Genomic DNA, 15,870 nt, shown 5'->3' on the forward strand with positions numbered 1-15,870 from the left:
TTCTTCTTCTTTTTTTTTTTTTTTAAAGATTTTATTTATTTATTTGACAGAGAGAGATCACAGTAGACAGAGAGGCAGGCAGAGAGAGAGCGGGAAGCAGGCTCCCTGCTGAGCTCTCTCTCCCCACAGAGAGCCCGATGTGGGACTCAATCCCAGGACCCTGAGATCATGACCTGAGCCGAAGGCAGCGGCTTAATCCACTGAGCCACCCAGGAGCCCGCTGGTGCTTCTTCTATTTTGAAAAAAAAAATCTTCACATTCTTGGGGCACCTGGGTGGCTCCGTAGTTAATTGTCTGCCTTCAGGTCCTGATATCAAGGTCCTCGGATCAAGCCCCGTGATCGAGCCCCGTGTTTCTCTCTCTACCACCTCCCACTCGTGCTCTCTGTCTCAAATGAATACTATATGGTTAACGTAACATAAAAATCAATCAATCAATCATGGCACATAGCCCAAAGCCCAGTCAACTTGGGTGGGAACTCCCAGATCCTAGTATGCATATATATCAGACGTGCATGCTAATTTTGGTTGATTTACATTTTTAATGATATTCTGCCTAGCAGCAAAGGGGATGCTCTTCTGTAACTTAAGAGTTTCATCATTATTTTAAAATACAGAATGACAGAAAAATTCAAAAAAATAACACAAATTTTAAAAAGAAATACAATCTTTCTTCTTACTATTTTTTTAAAAAAATCCTCGTGTTCTAAACCACTTTTTTTGTGAATGATCATAAGAAGAAAGTATAAATCCATGATGATAATATTCTGAGGCTAACATATTTAGCCTATAATATAGATAATACTATTTATTTATTTAAAAAAAAAAATACCAGCATCCGCTCAGAGTGACGTGTGGAGCTGCTGTAGAGGAATGGCTCCTGCTTGCAGAACACTGAGGTGTCCGTGATGTCACTGGGCTGGGGTTGCCTTGACAAAGTCCCACAGAGTTAAGATTAACAGAAATGTATCGTCTCTTGGTTCTAGAGCCTGAGGTCCAAGATCAAGGTGTCAGCAAGTGGTTTCTTCTGAAGCCTCTCTCGTAGCTTGTCGATGGCTGTTTTCTCTCTGTGTCTTCACACGGTCTTCCTTCTGCCCACGACTGTGTCCTGATTTCCCCTTATAAGGACACCAGTCACTGGAATAGGGCCCACCCCAATAACCTCACTTCAACTGAACTATCTCTTTAAAAACCTAGCATCAAATACAGTCACATTCTGGGACAATGGGGCTTAGGACTTTAACATGTGAATTTCGAGGGAGAAATAATTCAGCTCATAATATTCATTATTTGTAATCATAGCCGTCCTGATTCTAGCCAATCACACCGCCTTCCGGTTACACAATGTTTGTCCTAAAGGGCATCCAGTTTACATCTGTTTGTTATACCCAGTAACTCCCTTGCTAGGGGCAGACAGGCCTACAGGTCTTAGAGTGCCCTGTAGCAGAGTTTAAAGCTGGTGGCCAATGAAAAACACTAATCATCACAAGTTTCAAAAGCCTTTAACTTTTTTTAAGATTATCTATTTATTTATAAAGATTCGACTTATTTATTTGTCAGAGAAAAAGAGAGCCCAAGCAGGGAGAGCAACGGGCAGAGGGAGAAGCCGACTATCTGCTGAGCAGGGAGCCTGATGCAGGACGCAGTCCCAGGTCCCGGGGATCATGACCTGAGCTGGAGGCAGACACTTAACCAGCTGAGTCACACAGGAGTCCCTTAATTGTGTATTCTAGAGAGAGAAAGAGTGGGGGCCTGTGTGTGTGCTCAAGTGTGGGGGGAAGGGGAAAGGGAGAGAGGGAATCTTAAGCAGATTCCATGCTAAGCACCAAACCCACCCTGGGGCTTGAACCCACGACCCTGAGATCATGGCCTGAGCTAAGATCAAGGGTCAGATGCTTAACCAAGGCACCCAGGAGGCCCTCAGAAAGCCTTCAAAGGGGGTGCCTGGGTGGCTCAGTGGGTTAAATCCTCTGCCTTCCTCTCAGGTCATAATCCCAGGGTCCTGGGATCGAGCCCCACATCGGGCTCTCTGCTCAGCAGGGCTCCCTCTCTGCCTACCTCTCTGCCCACTTGTGATCTGTCTGTCAAATAAATAAATAAAATCTTTGAAAAAAAAAAAAAAGTCTTCAAAGGATCGTTCAGTTGCGTGAGGCAGCTTAGAAGGATGAGGCAGGAGTCAGAGCTGACGTGATTACTGGTTCCTTCACCCTTTGATTTGATTTTGTGCATCAGTTGGCCTGTTGGTTCATACCTTCTCTGGAGCTTTCTGGATACGACTTGGACCCAGCGGTAAGGAGACATGGAAGGAAGAAGCAGGCCATTCCAGTCTGGCAGGTGGCGGTTTTAAATAAACAAAGGGAACATTCATGTGAGGCTTGTCTCGTGGGGAGCGGGACGAATGGATCCCCACCTCCACCTGCCGTATCTAAAACATTTATAAAGACGCTGTACCTGGGTTCAGTCATGCGTACCGTTCAGGTGTTCTCAGCACCGTGTCACCGTCTCAAAGCTGTGTCCTTGGAGCACTGGGAGTGAGAAAAGCAAGAGGAACCCACATTCCCAGGACAGGGGAGGAGGGAGAAGCCTCCAAGGCCAGAGTCTTCCTCACCAGCCAATCATGTCTTTTTCATGACCTTCCCCAACACGGCAGCGTACATCATTTGGATCAACGATCTCCTTTATTCTTACACCCTCTCGTTTCTGGAAATGAAGAATGACTTACGACACTCTCTTGCAGAATACCAGAACCCGTGTGAGAATGGATCTGTCATGACCCGTAAGGACTAGAATAACGAGCTTGGCTTTTTAAAATGAGTTCTGCTTAGCGGCAGGGCAAGAAGTGGCTGGGCTGACTTTCCTTGCCCGCAGGACAGCTGGAAGGAGATGCAATAGTGAAGCTTTTCTTTGGGGCGCCCAGGGGGCTCAGTGGGTTAAGTGTCGGAGTCTTGATTTCGGCTCAGGTCATGATCTCAGGGTTCTGGGATGGAGCCCCGAGTCGGGCTCCACACTCAGCCCAGAGTCTGCTTGTCCCTTTCCCTCCACACCTTCCCCTGCTGGTGCTCTGTCTCTCTCAAATAAATAAACAAAATTTTTAAAAAGGAAGAGAAAAGAAACTTTTCTTTGAGTAATCCCATTTGTGGAACAGTTGACTCTCTCTCACAAGGAGTTGGTTGTGACGCTCTTGTTCCTGGAACAGAAAAGCTATTTAAACAGAGCAAGGTCTCCTCGGGGGTGATGTAACAGTCGGCGATGGAGAGAAACAAAGCTTTCACAGAAGAAGACAACCTAAGTTCAAAATCCTTTCCACACTTCAGGGAAGCCTCCATTCCCTTCATTGACAATTAAATTATTTTTGTCACTCACCAGAAGCAAGACTTTCTCTGATTCCAAGTCAACAAAATTGTTACTCACTTTTTCAGCTTGAGTCTGTGAACTGGCACCTCCCTTAGGAATGGTTTCACTCTGCCAAACTAAGTTTCATTTTTCTGTCTCTCAGATCTAAATTATTTATACCTATAATCATTAAGTAAGGGGTGTAAATATCTTATTTACATAAGTCTGAAGTGAAGTGGAGATTAGAGGAAGGCATATCTGAGGTTGCTGATTTTTTTTTTTTTTTACTGTTGTTGGTAAACTGAGTATCTTTTCATCATTCAGCTTTGGAGCAATAGAACAAGCAATGAAAATACATTAAAGCCTGTTCTCCACTATTCATTTTTTTTTTTAAAGATTTTATTTATTTGACAGAGAGAGACACAGCAAGAGAGGCAACATAAGTGGCGGGGGAGCCGGAGAGGGTAAAGCAGGCTTCCTGCCGAACGGGGAACCTGATGCGAGGCTCCGTCCCAGGACTGTGGGACCATGACTTGAGCTGAAGGCAGACACTTAACAACTGAGCCACCCAGGCGCCCCCATTATTCATTTTTTCACACCACGGACAGGCTAACTGACCTTAATTCTAGACGACCCCAGCACAAATTTTCTTTTCTTTCTCTCTTTTTTAAATTCCCAAATAAAATCATCACTATCCTTTGGCACCAGCAAGCGTGTTTGGATGACTCTGGCTGACTCTATCATCATTAAAAAGCTACTCCCAGCAAAATCTTAGACGCCCAGTGTGGACTACCAATTTTTTTAGGAAGTGCTTTGGAAGAGTTTCTTTAACTCACTGACAGTTAGTGAGGTAAAATAGTACTACCTCTTAGCACCCAGGAGGGTTTTTGTTTTGTTTTTGTTTTCAGGTACAATGTCTGAAGCCACAGGGGACTTAGCAAGTGGAGGACTTTGAAGAAAGCAAACTACCCCCTGCTGTGAACAGCCAGGAGAGAAGTTAACCATTACAAGATACCAATTTTGCAGGAAATTATGTCACTGAGGCAGAAGTTACTGATTAACTGCAGTCCGGTGTCTGGATTAATGGACGAAGCTGCTTTAGTGAGCCCTGATGTTCTGATGTCATTCAAAGTTTGGAAATTCTAATTTAGAAAACCTGTATCAGTCAGCAAGACCATGACAGCGTAGGAAGTAGTATTATTGAGGCCAGACACTCTAGTATTTCCTCCTCACATATATTGATTTCTACTGTAATTATAAACTAACTACAGAAGTTTCAGTGATTGCACAATATATTTTTCAGCCCCTCGGTTTTATGTCCTGTTTGATCATTTCCCAGTGACATTTTCAGATAGTGCAGCAAAACCATAGGGGGTGTAGAATTGAAAAGCATTTCTTAAAACATCTATGTGAACAGGCGAGAAGGCTTTAAGTCCATTTAAGTTAAAATGCAGTGAAACCTTACCTATTAAAAACCCAGCACACCCTGAGCTCTGCCTAACTGATTTTCCCCATGATTAACTCAACAAATGACAAACAAAGCAAAAGTTAAATCAGGAATGCATTCAAGCCAGAAGGGGGAAAAGAGGAAAGTAGAAACAAATCACCACATGACATTTATTCCAAGAGGCACGTTTTTCCCCGCCATCTTTAAACCAGGGTGTACCTTACAGTCAATGAAGTCTTGCACCTGCCAATGACCAAGTGGTGTATTGGATCGCGTGAACAAGGAGGAATCTGGCCATACCGTTCACGTTGCCACCCCATGAGCTCAGCTATGTGCATGGTTGGTGCCTCACATGCTAAGCCTAACTGACTTTTTAAATTTTTTTTTTAAGATTTTATTTATTTATTTGTCAGAGAGAGAGCGAGCAAGAGCGAGCACAGGCAGACAGAGTGGCAGGCAGAGTCAGAGGGAGAAGCAGGCTCCCTGCGGAGCAAGGAGCCCGATGCGGGACTCGATCCCATGACGCTGGGATGATGACCCGAGCTGAAGGCAGCTGCCCAACCAACTGAGCCACCCAGGCGTCTCCTTAACTGACTTTTTAAATGAATTTTTTTTTTAAGATCACACCAGGACTTAACATGGAAGCAAAAGAGTTTTAGGAAAGTCTTTACCAACATTTTGCTTACATTTTCTCACTTATGTACAAGAAAGTTACCCAAGAAAAACTTAGGTCTAAATGAAATCTGAGAAACAGCTTTCAGTAAGTAATATAACTTTAAACAACATATAAGAAAGAGGGGCGTCTGGGTGGCTCACTTGGCTAAGCATCTGTGTTGGGTTCAGGCCATGATCCTGGGGTCCTGGGATCCAGCCCCCTATTTGGCTCCCTGGTTATCAAGCCCCCTGCTGGGTTCCTTAAGCAGTGGGCACCCTCTGCCCTTCCCCCTGCTCCCACCAGCTATTTCTCTCTCTCTCAAAAAAAAAAAAAAAAAAAAACAACAACAAAACAAACAAACAAAAAACCCTATAAGAGAGTATGATGTCATCATTTTTTGGAAACCTTTTCTTTGTTAGGGTTACATAAATAATGGGCATCTTGTACATCACAAGTTTTTTTTAATTATTTTCATTAACATCTAATGTATTATGAACAGACGAGAAGGCTTTAAGTCCAAGTCCGTGAGTCATCAGGGTTACACATTTCACAGCACTCACCATAGCACAAACCCTCCCTTGTGTCCATAACCCAACCACCCTCTCTCTATCTCCCTCCCCCCAGCAACCCTCGGTTTGTTTCCTGAGATTAAGAGTCCCTTATAGTTTGTCTCCCTCCTGATCCCATCTTGTTTCATTATTTCCTCCCCCTCCCCCCACAATCTCCTGCCCTGCCTTTCAAATTCCTCATTATCAGTGAGGTCATACGATAATTTTCTTTCCGTGATTGACTTATTTCACTCAGCATAATACCCACTAGTTCCATCCACGTTGCTGCAAATGACAAGATCTCGTTTCTTTTGATGGCTGCATAGTATTCCATTGTGTATATATACCACTTCTTCTTCATCCATTCATCTGTTGATGGACATCTAGGTTCTTTCCATGGTTTGGCCATTGTGGACATTGCGCTATAAACGTTCAGGTGCACCTGTCCCTTCGGATCACTACATTTGTATCTTTAGGGTAAATACCCACTATTGCGATTGCTAGGTCGTAGGGCAGCTCTATTTTCAACTTTTTGAGGAGCCTCCATGCTGTTTTGCAGAGTGGCAGCACCAGCTTGCATTCCCACCAACAGTGTAGGAGGTTTCCCCTTTCTCCGCATCCTCACGAGCATCAGTTGTTTCCTGACTGGTTAATTTAAGCCATTCTGACTGGTGTGAGGTGATATCTCATTGAGATTTTGATTTGTATTTCCCTGATGCCGAGTGTACATCACAAATGTTTTACTTGGAAAGAGTGTGATTCCGGTCCAGGGGCATCAGTCCTGATGTGTAATTCGGTTACGATCCAGTCCCTCCCAGCGCCTTCCACGTGAGCTGGAAGCCCCACCACCTGCTCTACCCTGACAAGCCTCTGTCCTTGCTGCTGCCATCATGTCTCCACCCCTAAAATCAGAGCGTCCCTGGGAAAGTAGGAAGCAAAACTGGTGGCTGCTTCCACAGGTTCCTGCCATCGTCAGCCAGTTGTGATTTTACGACATTATGGAAATCAAGAGTTCAATCAGTAGGAAATTCACCTTTAGAATCATGAGCCAGCTCCCCAAAGTTTCACTGACTGCCGCAGAAAAGAATAACAGAGTTAGACACATTCCCAATAGGAAGGGTTGGAGCAGAAGTGGCATCTAGCTAACCACCCATTGGCTCAATCTGGAGCCCACTCCCTGTACTCTCTTGTAAACTTACACGACGCCCTCCTGGATTGCAATTTGGATCATACGAGATTTTTTCCTTGGGCATTTAGGGCTGTATTAGAAATGTACACATGCATCTCCATCAGTTTTAAAACTTCCTTTCTGGGGCACCTGGGTGGCTCAGTGGGTTAAGCCTCTGCCTTCAGCTCAGGTCATGATCTAAGGGTCCTGGGATCGAGGCCCGCGTCTGGCTCTCTGCTCGGCAGGGAGCCTGCTTCCCCACCCTCCCCCTGCCTACTTGTGATCCCTCTCCGTCAAATAAATAAATAAAATCTTCAAAAAAAAAAAAAAAAAAAAACTTCCCTTCCTATATTTGGCAAACTGCGGAAGGCCTAGAACATGTCTATGAAATTCCATTCTTCTCACATTATCCTAGATGATTCCTAGCCAAACATGGCTTGCCATCATGCTTGGAGAGGAGACAGAAGAAGAATGGCATATCCTATGGTGAGTTGGGTTTTTAGAAGACTAGAATGGTAACATTTAATAATAGAACACACGTCAGACATGTCATTACTCTATTGAACTCTGTCTCTCCCAATCTGAAATTCTTGAAAGTAATTTTTTAAAAGATTTTATTTATTTATTTGACAGAGAGACAGATCACAAGTAGGCAGAGAGGCAGGCGGAGCGAGAGAAGAGAGCCCGATGTGGGGCTCGATCCCAGGACCCTGAGATAATGACCTGAGCCGAAGGCAGAGGCTTTAACCCACTGAGCCACCCAGGTGCCCCGAAAGTAATTTTTCATCAGATTTGCTGTCTTGTGTTCTTGGCTGTATCCGGGGCCAATTCAAGTGTATTACAATATGAAGGGCATGTACGTTTATTTTTTAAAGCATAGGAGTGTACACTTACGAGGCCCACTATCTTCACAAGCCAAAACGTAAACTTTTGACAGAAGCTAACTCTTCATAAAAAGAAAAAAAAAAAAAAACCACCGACTCAGATTTAGCACCTTATCAATCCATACACCTGCGGATCGGATATAAACATGGAGACTCCAGATGTCTGCACAAACCATGTGCTTTCTTCAAAGTTTAGTTTTAACACTTTTATTCAAAGAACTTCTTTAAAACAGCTGGGTGGTGCAGCAATCTTTCCTGTACAATGCTACCTGACCACGCTGATTTTGAAAATTATCACTAAGAGAAATGCAATGCCCAGTGGGCATGAATGTCAATTTATAAGAATGGAGACAGAGTTAAGAGCCCTGATGGGTGGGATGCCTGGGTGGCTCAGTTGGTTAAGCAGCTGCCTTTGGCTCAGGTCATGATCCCAGCGTCCTAGGATCGAGTCCCACATTGCGGCTCCTTGCTCAGCAAGGAGCTTGCTTCTCCCTTTGTCTCTGCCTGTGCTCATTCTCTCTGACAAATAAATAAAATATTGGGGGGGGGGGGAAGAGTCCTGATGGGTAATTCAGTTGTGATGGTTAATTTCATGGGCTGGCTTGAGAAGACACAGATAGAACAGTATTTCTGGGTGTCTGTTAGGGTGTTTCTGGATGAAATTAGCGTTTGAATCAATACAGTCAGGAAACTCTTGTTCCTAGCCTGGGTGAGCATCATTTCATATTTAGGGGACCTGATTAGAAAAAAAGAAAAGCAGAGGAATTCGCCACTTCCTTCTTTCTGCCTCACTGCTTACCCTGGGATGTCTGCTCTCATCTCCTGCTCTCAGACTGGCACGTAAGGCATGGGTTCCCCTGGTTTTCAGGCCTGAGACTCAAGACGGATTCACATCACCGGCTTTGCCGGGTCTGCAGTGTGCAGAGGCCGGCGCGGCAGATCGTGGGACTTCTCAGCCATTATCATCGAGGGGGCCAATTCCTCATAATAAATTTCCTTTTCTGCTGTTGGTTCTGTTTCTCTGGAAGATCCTGACTAATCTACTAACTGCACTTCTGATTCTTAGGTTAGGAATTCCCTGCATCACTTCACTCTGAAAGCAGGTGTTAAAATCGTTAATAAATAATTAAGCACGCATAGGAATAGTGCTCCCTCCTGTGGCCAAAGTCCCAGAAAGTTTTCAAACGTGGGGTTGTTCTTGCCTGAAACCGCCAGGGGGATCACAACAGAGCTAGACCCCAGAGAAGCCGACTTACCACAGCAGGTGCTGTATGTGTGAAGACGATGTGGTTTAAAGGCTGGCCTGGTGGTTTCAGGTCATGGGCACAGAGAGATCAGGACACATGCTGAAGTTGTAAAACAAAGAAAAATAAAATTTAACTCAGCTCTGGAGTGTGGTAACATTAGATTTGGATATTTTAATGTCTACAGTGTATGAAGAAGATGTCTTCTTTAGAGGAATAGATCTTCTAAAAGGAAAAAAAAAAACAGATAGTAAAGAGTCACAGAAGTCTGAACTTAACAGCAAATTAAACCAGAGGGAAACATAAAACCATAATGTCTAATTTACTTCTGATCTGTATCACTGTATTTCCCCTCAGCAAAATAATTTCGTACCTTAAATGATGGCAGAGTACTCCATCTGGTGGTGGAGCTGGGCGGGAATAAGACGTTTGGGCATGGGATGCCTGTGTGGCTCAGTCATTAAGCGTCTGCCTTCAGCTCGGGTCATGATCCCAGGGTCCTGGGATCGAACCCGCATGGAGCCCTGCTCAGCGGGAAGCCTGCTTCTCCCTCTCCCACTCCCCCGCTTGTGTTCCCTCTCTCGCTGTGTCTCTCTCTGTCAAATAAAAAAATAAAATCTTTTAAAAAAAAGAAGAGGTTTGAACATATCCGTAAAGATTTAGAAGTATTAGGGGAAAGTGGGGAGGGGTTGCTAAGAGAAGGTAGCAAAATAATTATCAGGTGGTATTAAGGTCAGAACAGGAGACTTGAATTTTATGGGCCCCAATCAACTAAGGATTAAGCTACGGGAAAGCAGTATATGAATTTCCTAGGGCTGCTGAAACAAAGTACCACAACCCAGGCTTAAAACAACAGAACATTATCCTCTCACAGCTCTGTGCTAGAAGACCAAAATTAACGATCTCAGCAAGACCACAGTCCCCCTAAAGGCTCTAGGGGAGAATCCATCCTTGCTTCTTTTGGCTTCTGGTGGCTTCTGGTGTCCTTGGTTTGTGGCTGCATCACGCCAGTCTCTGCCCCCACCTTCACATGGTTCTGAGTGTTCAAGTCTTCCTCTCCTTTCTCTGGTAAAGACAGCAGTCCTTGAATTTAGGACACACCCTACATCCAGGATGATTTCGTCTTGAGGCTCTTAGCTAGTTAAACCTGCAAAGTCTCTGCTTTCAAATCGGGTCACATTCTGAGGTTCTGAGAGGCCCGTTTCCAACTCACTACAGATTGACTTTGTTTCCTTCACTCCTCTATCCCTAGAACCTGCAAATAGGCTCCACAAGTACTTGTGAAATAAACAAGTTCATCAACGAATCCAAGTGCAAAGATTCAAGGTTTCTGAGGAATGTAAGTGTTTATACTGAGGTGTCAAGGGGGTGGGGGGGGGTGAAGCACCATAGTCCGTTACCAGATGAATCACCAGATGTAAATTTCAAAAAGAATATTCTCAGGAGCCATTACACAACTCTTGGACCTAGCATCTGAGTGGAAGACATAAAAGGGTTAGAAGGGTTAGAAGACTGTCGACTCAAGGCCAGACACTATGTGGAAAATCTAGAAAATCTTCCAGAGAAAGATTCCACTCACTTCAAGTCTAGTGAGTGGAACTTCTTAAGATTCCTCCAAGGGCTTAGAAAGGTCACGGAGACTCATACCTAAGCAGGGGATAGATAGCAGCTCTATGCCAGGGAAGTAACTGTGTTCCCTCTAATGGTACACGAATCCTAGGGTATAGACCATGGGAAAATCAGTCTGGGTTGTTTTTTTAAAGTATTCTGTCCAAAAGAGCAGCATGCGGGGAAGAGAGAAACCTGGTCCTTTGAGGCAAGAAGAGGTAGACTCTGGGGACGCCTGGGTGGCTCAGTTGGTTAAGCAGCTGCCTTGGGCTCAGGTCATGATCCCAGCGTCCTGGGATCGAGTCCCGCATCGGGCTCCTTGCTCAGCGGGGAGCCTGCTTCTCCCTCTGCCTCTGCCTGCCATTCTGTCTGCCTGTGCTCGCTCCCTCCCCCCTCTCTATCCGACAAATAAATAAAATTAAAAAAAAAAAAAAAGGTAGACTCTGTAAATGATCAGGAGGGTCACTGTTCATATCAAAAGAATGGCAACCAGATAGGCCTAGGGGAGGGGGAGGGCTTCCAGAGAACTCTGGACCAGCCCACAAAGAGGTCAGCTTTAAAACCTGCCCTGCCTGTAGAGATCATGATGCCATCTTTTGGTAAAAATGTTCCATTCATTCTTACTTGGCCTCACTGCCCCCAGCAAGTCAGAAATGGCATCCACAGAATAAGAAAGGGGGTGGGAAGTGATTGGGGGAGGTGACTAGGATCTCCAGCCACACCAAAAATTCTTCGTTGCCTCCAGGCTCAACAAGAAGAGAGGAATCAAGTCTTTTCTTGAATGAAGATTGCCGCAGTAATTAGTGTATAGGGTCTGATATTGCAAATTATTGAATTGAAACTAGTATATGGAGTGGACCTTTTCAATTACTGAATTGATGCTGGAGAGAGCATAGGACTGAGAGACCAGGAGAGTCATGGAACCCACCCAAGTTTTTAAGAGGCCGGAGAAGGACTAGCACCACTCAGCAGGTTTGCAGGGACAAAAATAAAGTGTCTTCTATGATTACACCCCATGAATGCCATGTGTTCCAAGTACTAGTCATAGTGGTTTCAGATGATGAGTTGCATAATCTGGGCTAGATAGAGAAGGGAGAAGAGCTTGCAGGGGTCTGATAGGAGACTAGAATTGTAGTGGGTATAAAGCCACCAGGTTAGGGTCAGAGAGTGTATTATTGGTATTTCTGACACAAAACAGTTCTGGATGAGAACACAGTCCAGAGAGTGAGCCTGGTTTGAAGCAACTGACATGCTTTGGCGCTCCAGAGCTAAGGAAAGGGATTCAAGAAGCTGAAGGCTAAATTGTTATACAGGTGCAGAAGACTTCTGGGATTCTGTCATGGCTTGGGTTGAAAAGGAAGATGACAATCCAGATCCCATTCCCTACTCCTCTACTGTTCCTACCAAGATCACCAGGAAACTCCAAAGTGTCACTTCCAACAGAGGCAATGCTCATTTCTCAGCTTCCTTGTCAGTAGCATTTGACATAATTAAGCACTTCCTCATTCCTGAAACTCTTCTGCTTCAAGGATTCCACCCTTTGATTTTACTCCTTTCCTGGCCACCCCTTTTCATATTCTTCTGTTGGATCCATCTCTTGTCCTTAACCATTAAATGCTAGAGGATCTAAAGCTCAATCATAAGAACTTTTCTGTTTACTGTCTCAGTTCCTAAGAGATCTTACTCTTATGACTTTAAATACCTCTATATGGCCCCCAATATATATGTCTACCACCAACATCTCCCCAAAACTCCAGACTGTTTACTTGATATCTCTGCTTAGACATCTGTTTAACAGAGCCTTCAAATTTAACATGTCCAGAAGCAAATGCCATCCCATAAACTGATCTCCAACTAAATTTCTTCCATTCTAATAGATGGCATCATGACTGCCCAGTTGTTTAGGCAAAATATTTTGCAATCAACTTCGTCGCCTCTTTACTTAATCCCTCTTGGACATCTTGTCAATTCAGTCTTCACTATGTAGCAGCAAACTCAGCCTGTCTCCCCTTCCCCATCACCTGCCTTGGCACACACCATCATCACTATCTTTACACTTAACTCTTTGTAATCTCTTCCTCACATAGCCAGAACGATCCACTTAAACATAGATCAGATAATTTCTTCTCTGCTCATTGAAGTCACCCCATGGCTCCCACCCTTCCCAGATTAAATTCCAGATCCTTGATATGAATTGCAACACGATGAGTCTAGCTCGGTCCCAGAGCTTTTCTAAGACTTTGCAAGGATATCTTAAACAGAGCTGTCTCACTGAGCTAGGGTTATTTTTTTTTTTTTTTAAAGAATTATCACATTATGTCATAGAGTGGTCTCTGAAGGCATGTTTTTGGAAGATACACTTCATCACTGAAGCTGTTAATAAAATGAAAAATCTACCAGGTAGGTTCTTTTTAGATTTTAATGCTTTATGTTCTCCTTTTCTCTCAATGCTAAAATCAAACATCCTGTCTTCTGTGAAGTCTTCTGTCTACTGGCTTCCTAATTTAGCTTCATTCTCAATACCCTACAGGGAAAAAAAGAAAAGAAAAAGGAGAAAGCTCTGTTTTGTTTCCTTAGCTGTGTTTATACATAGTGATTGAATGGAAATCTGTGAAACTCATGTCTGTCACTACTGTGGAAGGGACAAGTCTATTAACTCACTTAAAAATATGCATATAGGGGCACCTGGGTGGCTCAGTGGGTTAAGCTTCTGCCTTCTGCTCAAGGTCAGGATCTCAGGGTCCTGGAATCGGGCCCCACATTGGGCTCTGTGCTCAGCGGGGAGCCTGCTTCTCTGCCTATTTGTGATCTGTCAAATAAATAAATAAAATCTTTTTAAAAATGTATACTGTATTTAATCACTTCTAAAACCTACTTTTTTTTTTCACACTTAAAGACCAAAATTGGGATGAGTCTGGAAATGATGTAATTAGAAAGCATAATTTATAAGCATTTTTTCTTTCTTGGTGGTACATAGTGTTAAACGACTCCTTGAAATTCACGCTGTCTTCCAGTTGATTAAATACAGAGTGTAAATCTTGTGGGGTTTTGTTCCTCAATACTCAGCCGCACAAGTTTAGTCCCTCATTCCGTAGTGCAGTTAATTGTTTCTACTACACTAAATTTAAATACAAACTGAGTCAGGAATGGGCATTTGCGCATCTTATCGTCTGTAATGAAAATCCTCCGGAACCTGCACAGCATGATCCCAGCCCGGGGATTTCTTCAAATTACTAGTTACTAGGGATAACCTTCCCGCGCGCGGCTGACCTCTCCAAGGGCGCAAGGGTCAGACCTAGGTCCCACATGCCCCGCCGCACAGGTGAGCGCGCCCCGCCCGCCAGTCCAAGCCCGTCCCCCGCCCTTTCCAGGTACGAGACGCGAACTCTGATTGGCCACGGGACGCAAGGAGCTCGCCCGCAAAGCACCTTCCGAGCATGCGCGATAGGGGAGGCGCAGGCGCGACGCGGCCCGCGCATGCTCAGTACGCGGCGGTCGCACGTTTAAGCGCCCGCGCCGGTCGCGTCGGTGCCGGCGAACCAGCCGCTGACCGGCATGAAGGCCTGGGGCGTTAGGGTAACCTTCTGCTCGCTCCAGCGCCATGGAATTCCTGCGGAGCCTGAGCCGGCTGCTGCCCAGCGTCGTGGGGCTGCCCCGGCGCACGCTGTGGACTCTGGCCCGGAGCCTGACCCCTGGGGCGCGCCCCGTTGTCGTCTGCGGCCGCGCGACCCTACTTCTCAGGCAGAGCCGGGCCGCGCCCCTGTGCGCACCCCTTCGGCCCCGCGTGGCAGGTACTGCGCTCCCCGCCCCGCATCCTGGTACGCAGGTCTTGCGGTGTCCCCAGAGCCCTGACCCGACCGCCCGACCCCACCCGGCGTGACCGTGGCTACCCCGCGCAGGCCTCGGGCCCGGGTCTGCCCTTGTGGCGCCCGTGCGGGAGTGCTGGTGGCTCCCCAGTGCGGACCCGCCGGTGCGTAGTGACCCCGTGGGGCCCTCCCGTCCTCGCTGCAGATCTCCCCGCTGGAGTGCTCTTATGCGAAGTCTGTTTTTTTGTTTTTGTTTTTTTTTTTTTTTTAAAGACAGGTTAACCCTTATCTAAGTGTTTTTCTTCCCAGTCTTTCCTCCTTTGCGCGTTGATTTTCCATTTCAGTTAAGGAATGGGGAAGCACCTGTAGATGAGGCTGAGCACTTGAAGGATTTCATAGTAACAGTTGCTCCTGAGAGAAATCTGTTTCCAGGCAGGGGTCCGCGTAGTGGGGAGGAGGAGGAACCGGCGTTAGTTATTTCTTCGCCAAATGATAAAGCATGATGATATGTCAACATTTGCACAAATGTCGGAATGTAGGTGCTCATGTTGCCCAGAAACCGGCGACATTAAAAATGTATGGCTCTCAAAAGGATTGCGCTGTTCTCAGTTTTATGCTCAAAAGTCTTAAGTCACAGCACCACCTTCCCCACGCTCACCAGAGAGTCTGAACTGGGGTACTCCCCAAATTCCCTCCTTTAATAACTCTTGGGAGCCCAGTTTCAGCCCATCTGCTGTTTTAAGACAAGCACTGAGATTCAGAATCCCGAAACATTGTATCTAACTTGTGGCTGATGAGCAAATGAATCTCAGTGGAAACATTTTTATCTAACTTGGGGGAAAGACTGTCTAACTTGAGAAACAACAAACCTCAGATGGGACACTATATGTAACGGGAAGGAATAAGATCGGAAATGAGAATATAGCTGCACATTCCATGGAGTCAGCAAGATTACTTTGGAAGCAGAAAATAATTGGTAATATTTTTACACTTTCTGTCCATTGCTTTCATGTTTAGTATTTTGAATGTTTTGTCAGTAATTAAATTTATATGATTACACTTAGAACTCACTCCAACTCAGTCTCTAATCACAATTTAAATTTTGATTTTCAAAGAAGGATTTTTCTTCATTCCAGTTCATGGGGGTCTGCACTCCAGTTCAATGGCCTATTTCATAA

General features: G+C 45.1%; 1 protein-coding gene and 1 long non-coding RNA gene across 4 annotated transcripts in view; one reads left to right on the forward strand and one right to left on the reverse strand.

Annotated features, from left to right (window-relative positions):
- Positions 1-9,427: 9,427 nt before the first annotated feature.
- On the reverse strand, positions 9,428-14,246 carry LOC309864861. The gene is made up of 3 exons (XR_014311797.1): positions 14,157-14,246; positions 9,652-9,874; positions 9,428-9,503 (listed from the first exon to the last, which is right to left on the reverse strand). It is a non-coding gene; the product is annotated as an uncharacterized lncRNA (long non-coding RNA).
- Positions 14,247-14,369: 123 nt separating this feature from the next.
- Positions 14,370-15,870, forward strand: part of MRS2 (magnesium transporter MRS2) — a 38,593-nt gene continuing 37,092 nt past the window's right edge. The window contains exon 1 of one of the 3 annotated variants that reach the window (XM_082731491.1): positions 14,370-14,677. In XM_082731491.1, the coding sequence (XP_082587617.1) occupies positions 14,488-14,677 (190 nt within the window). In that variant the 5' untranslated portion in view covers positions 14,370-14,487. Of the gene's footprint in view, positions 15,669-15,870 lie in introns of all 3 variants that reach the window. The other 2 variants (XM_082731492.1, XM_082731493.1) reach the window with 2 other exon arrangements.

This window comes from Mustela nivalis, assembly GCF_964662115.1.
Source record: "Mustela nivalis genome assembly, chromosome: 5".
In the NCBI taxonomy this organism is placed as follows: Eukaryota; Metazoa; Chordata; class Mammalia; order Carnivora; family Mustelidae; genus Mustela; species Mustela nivalis.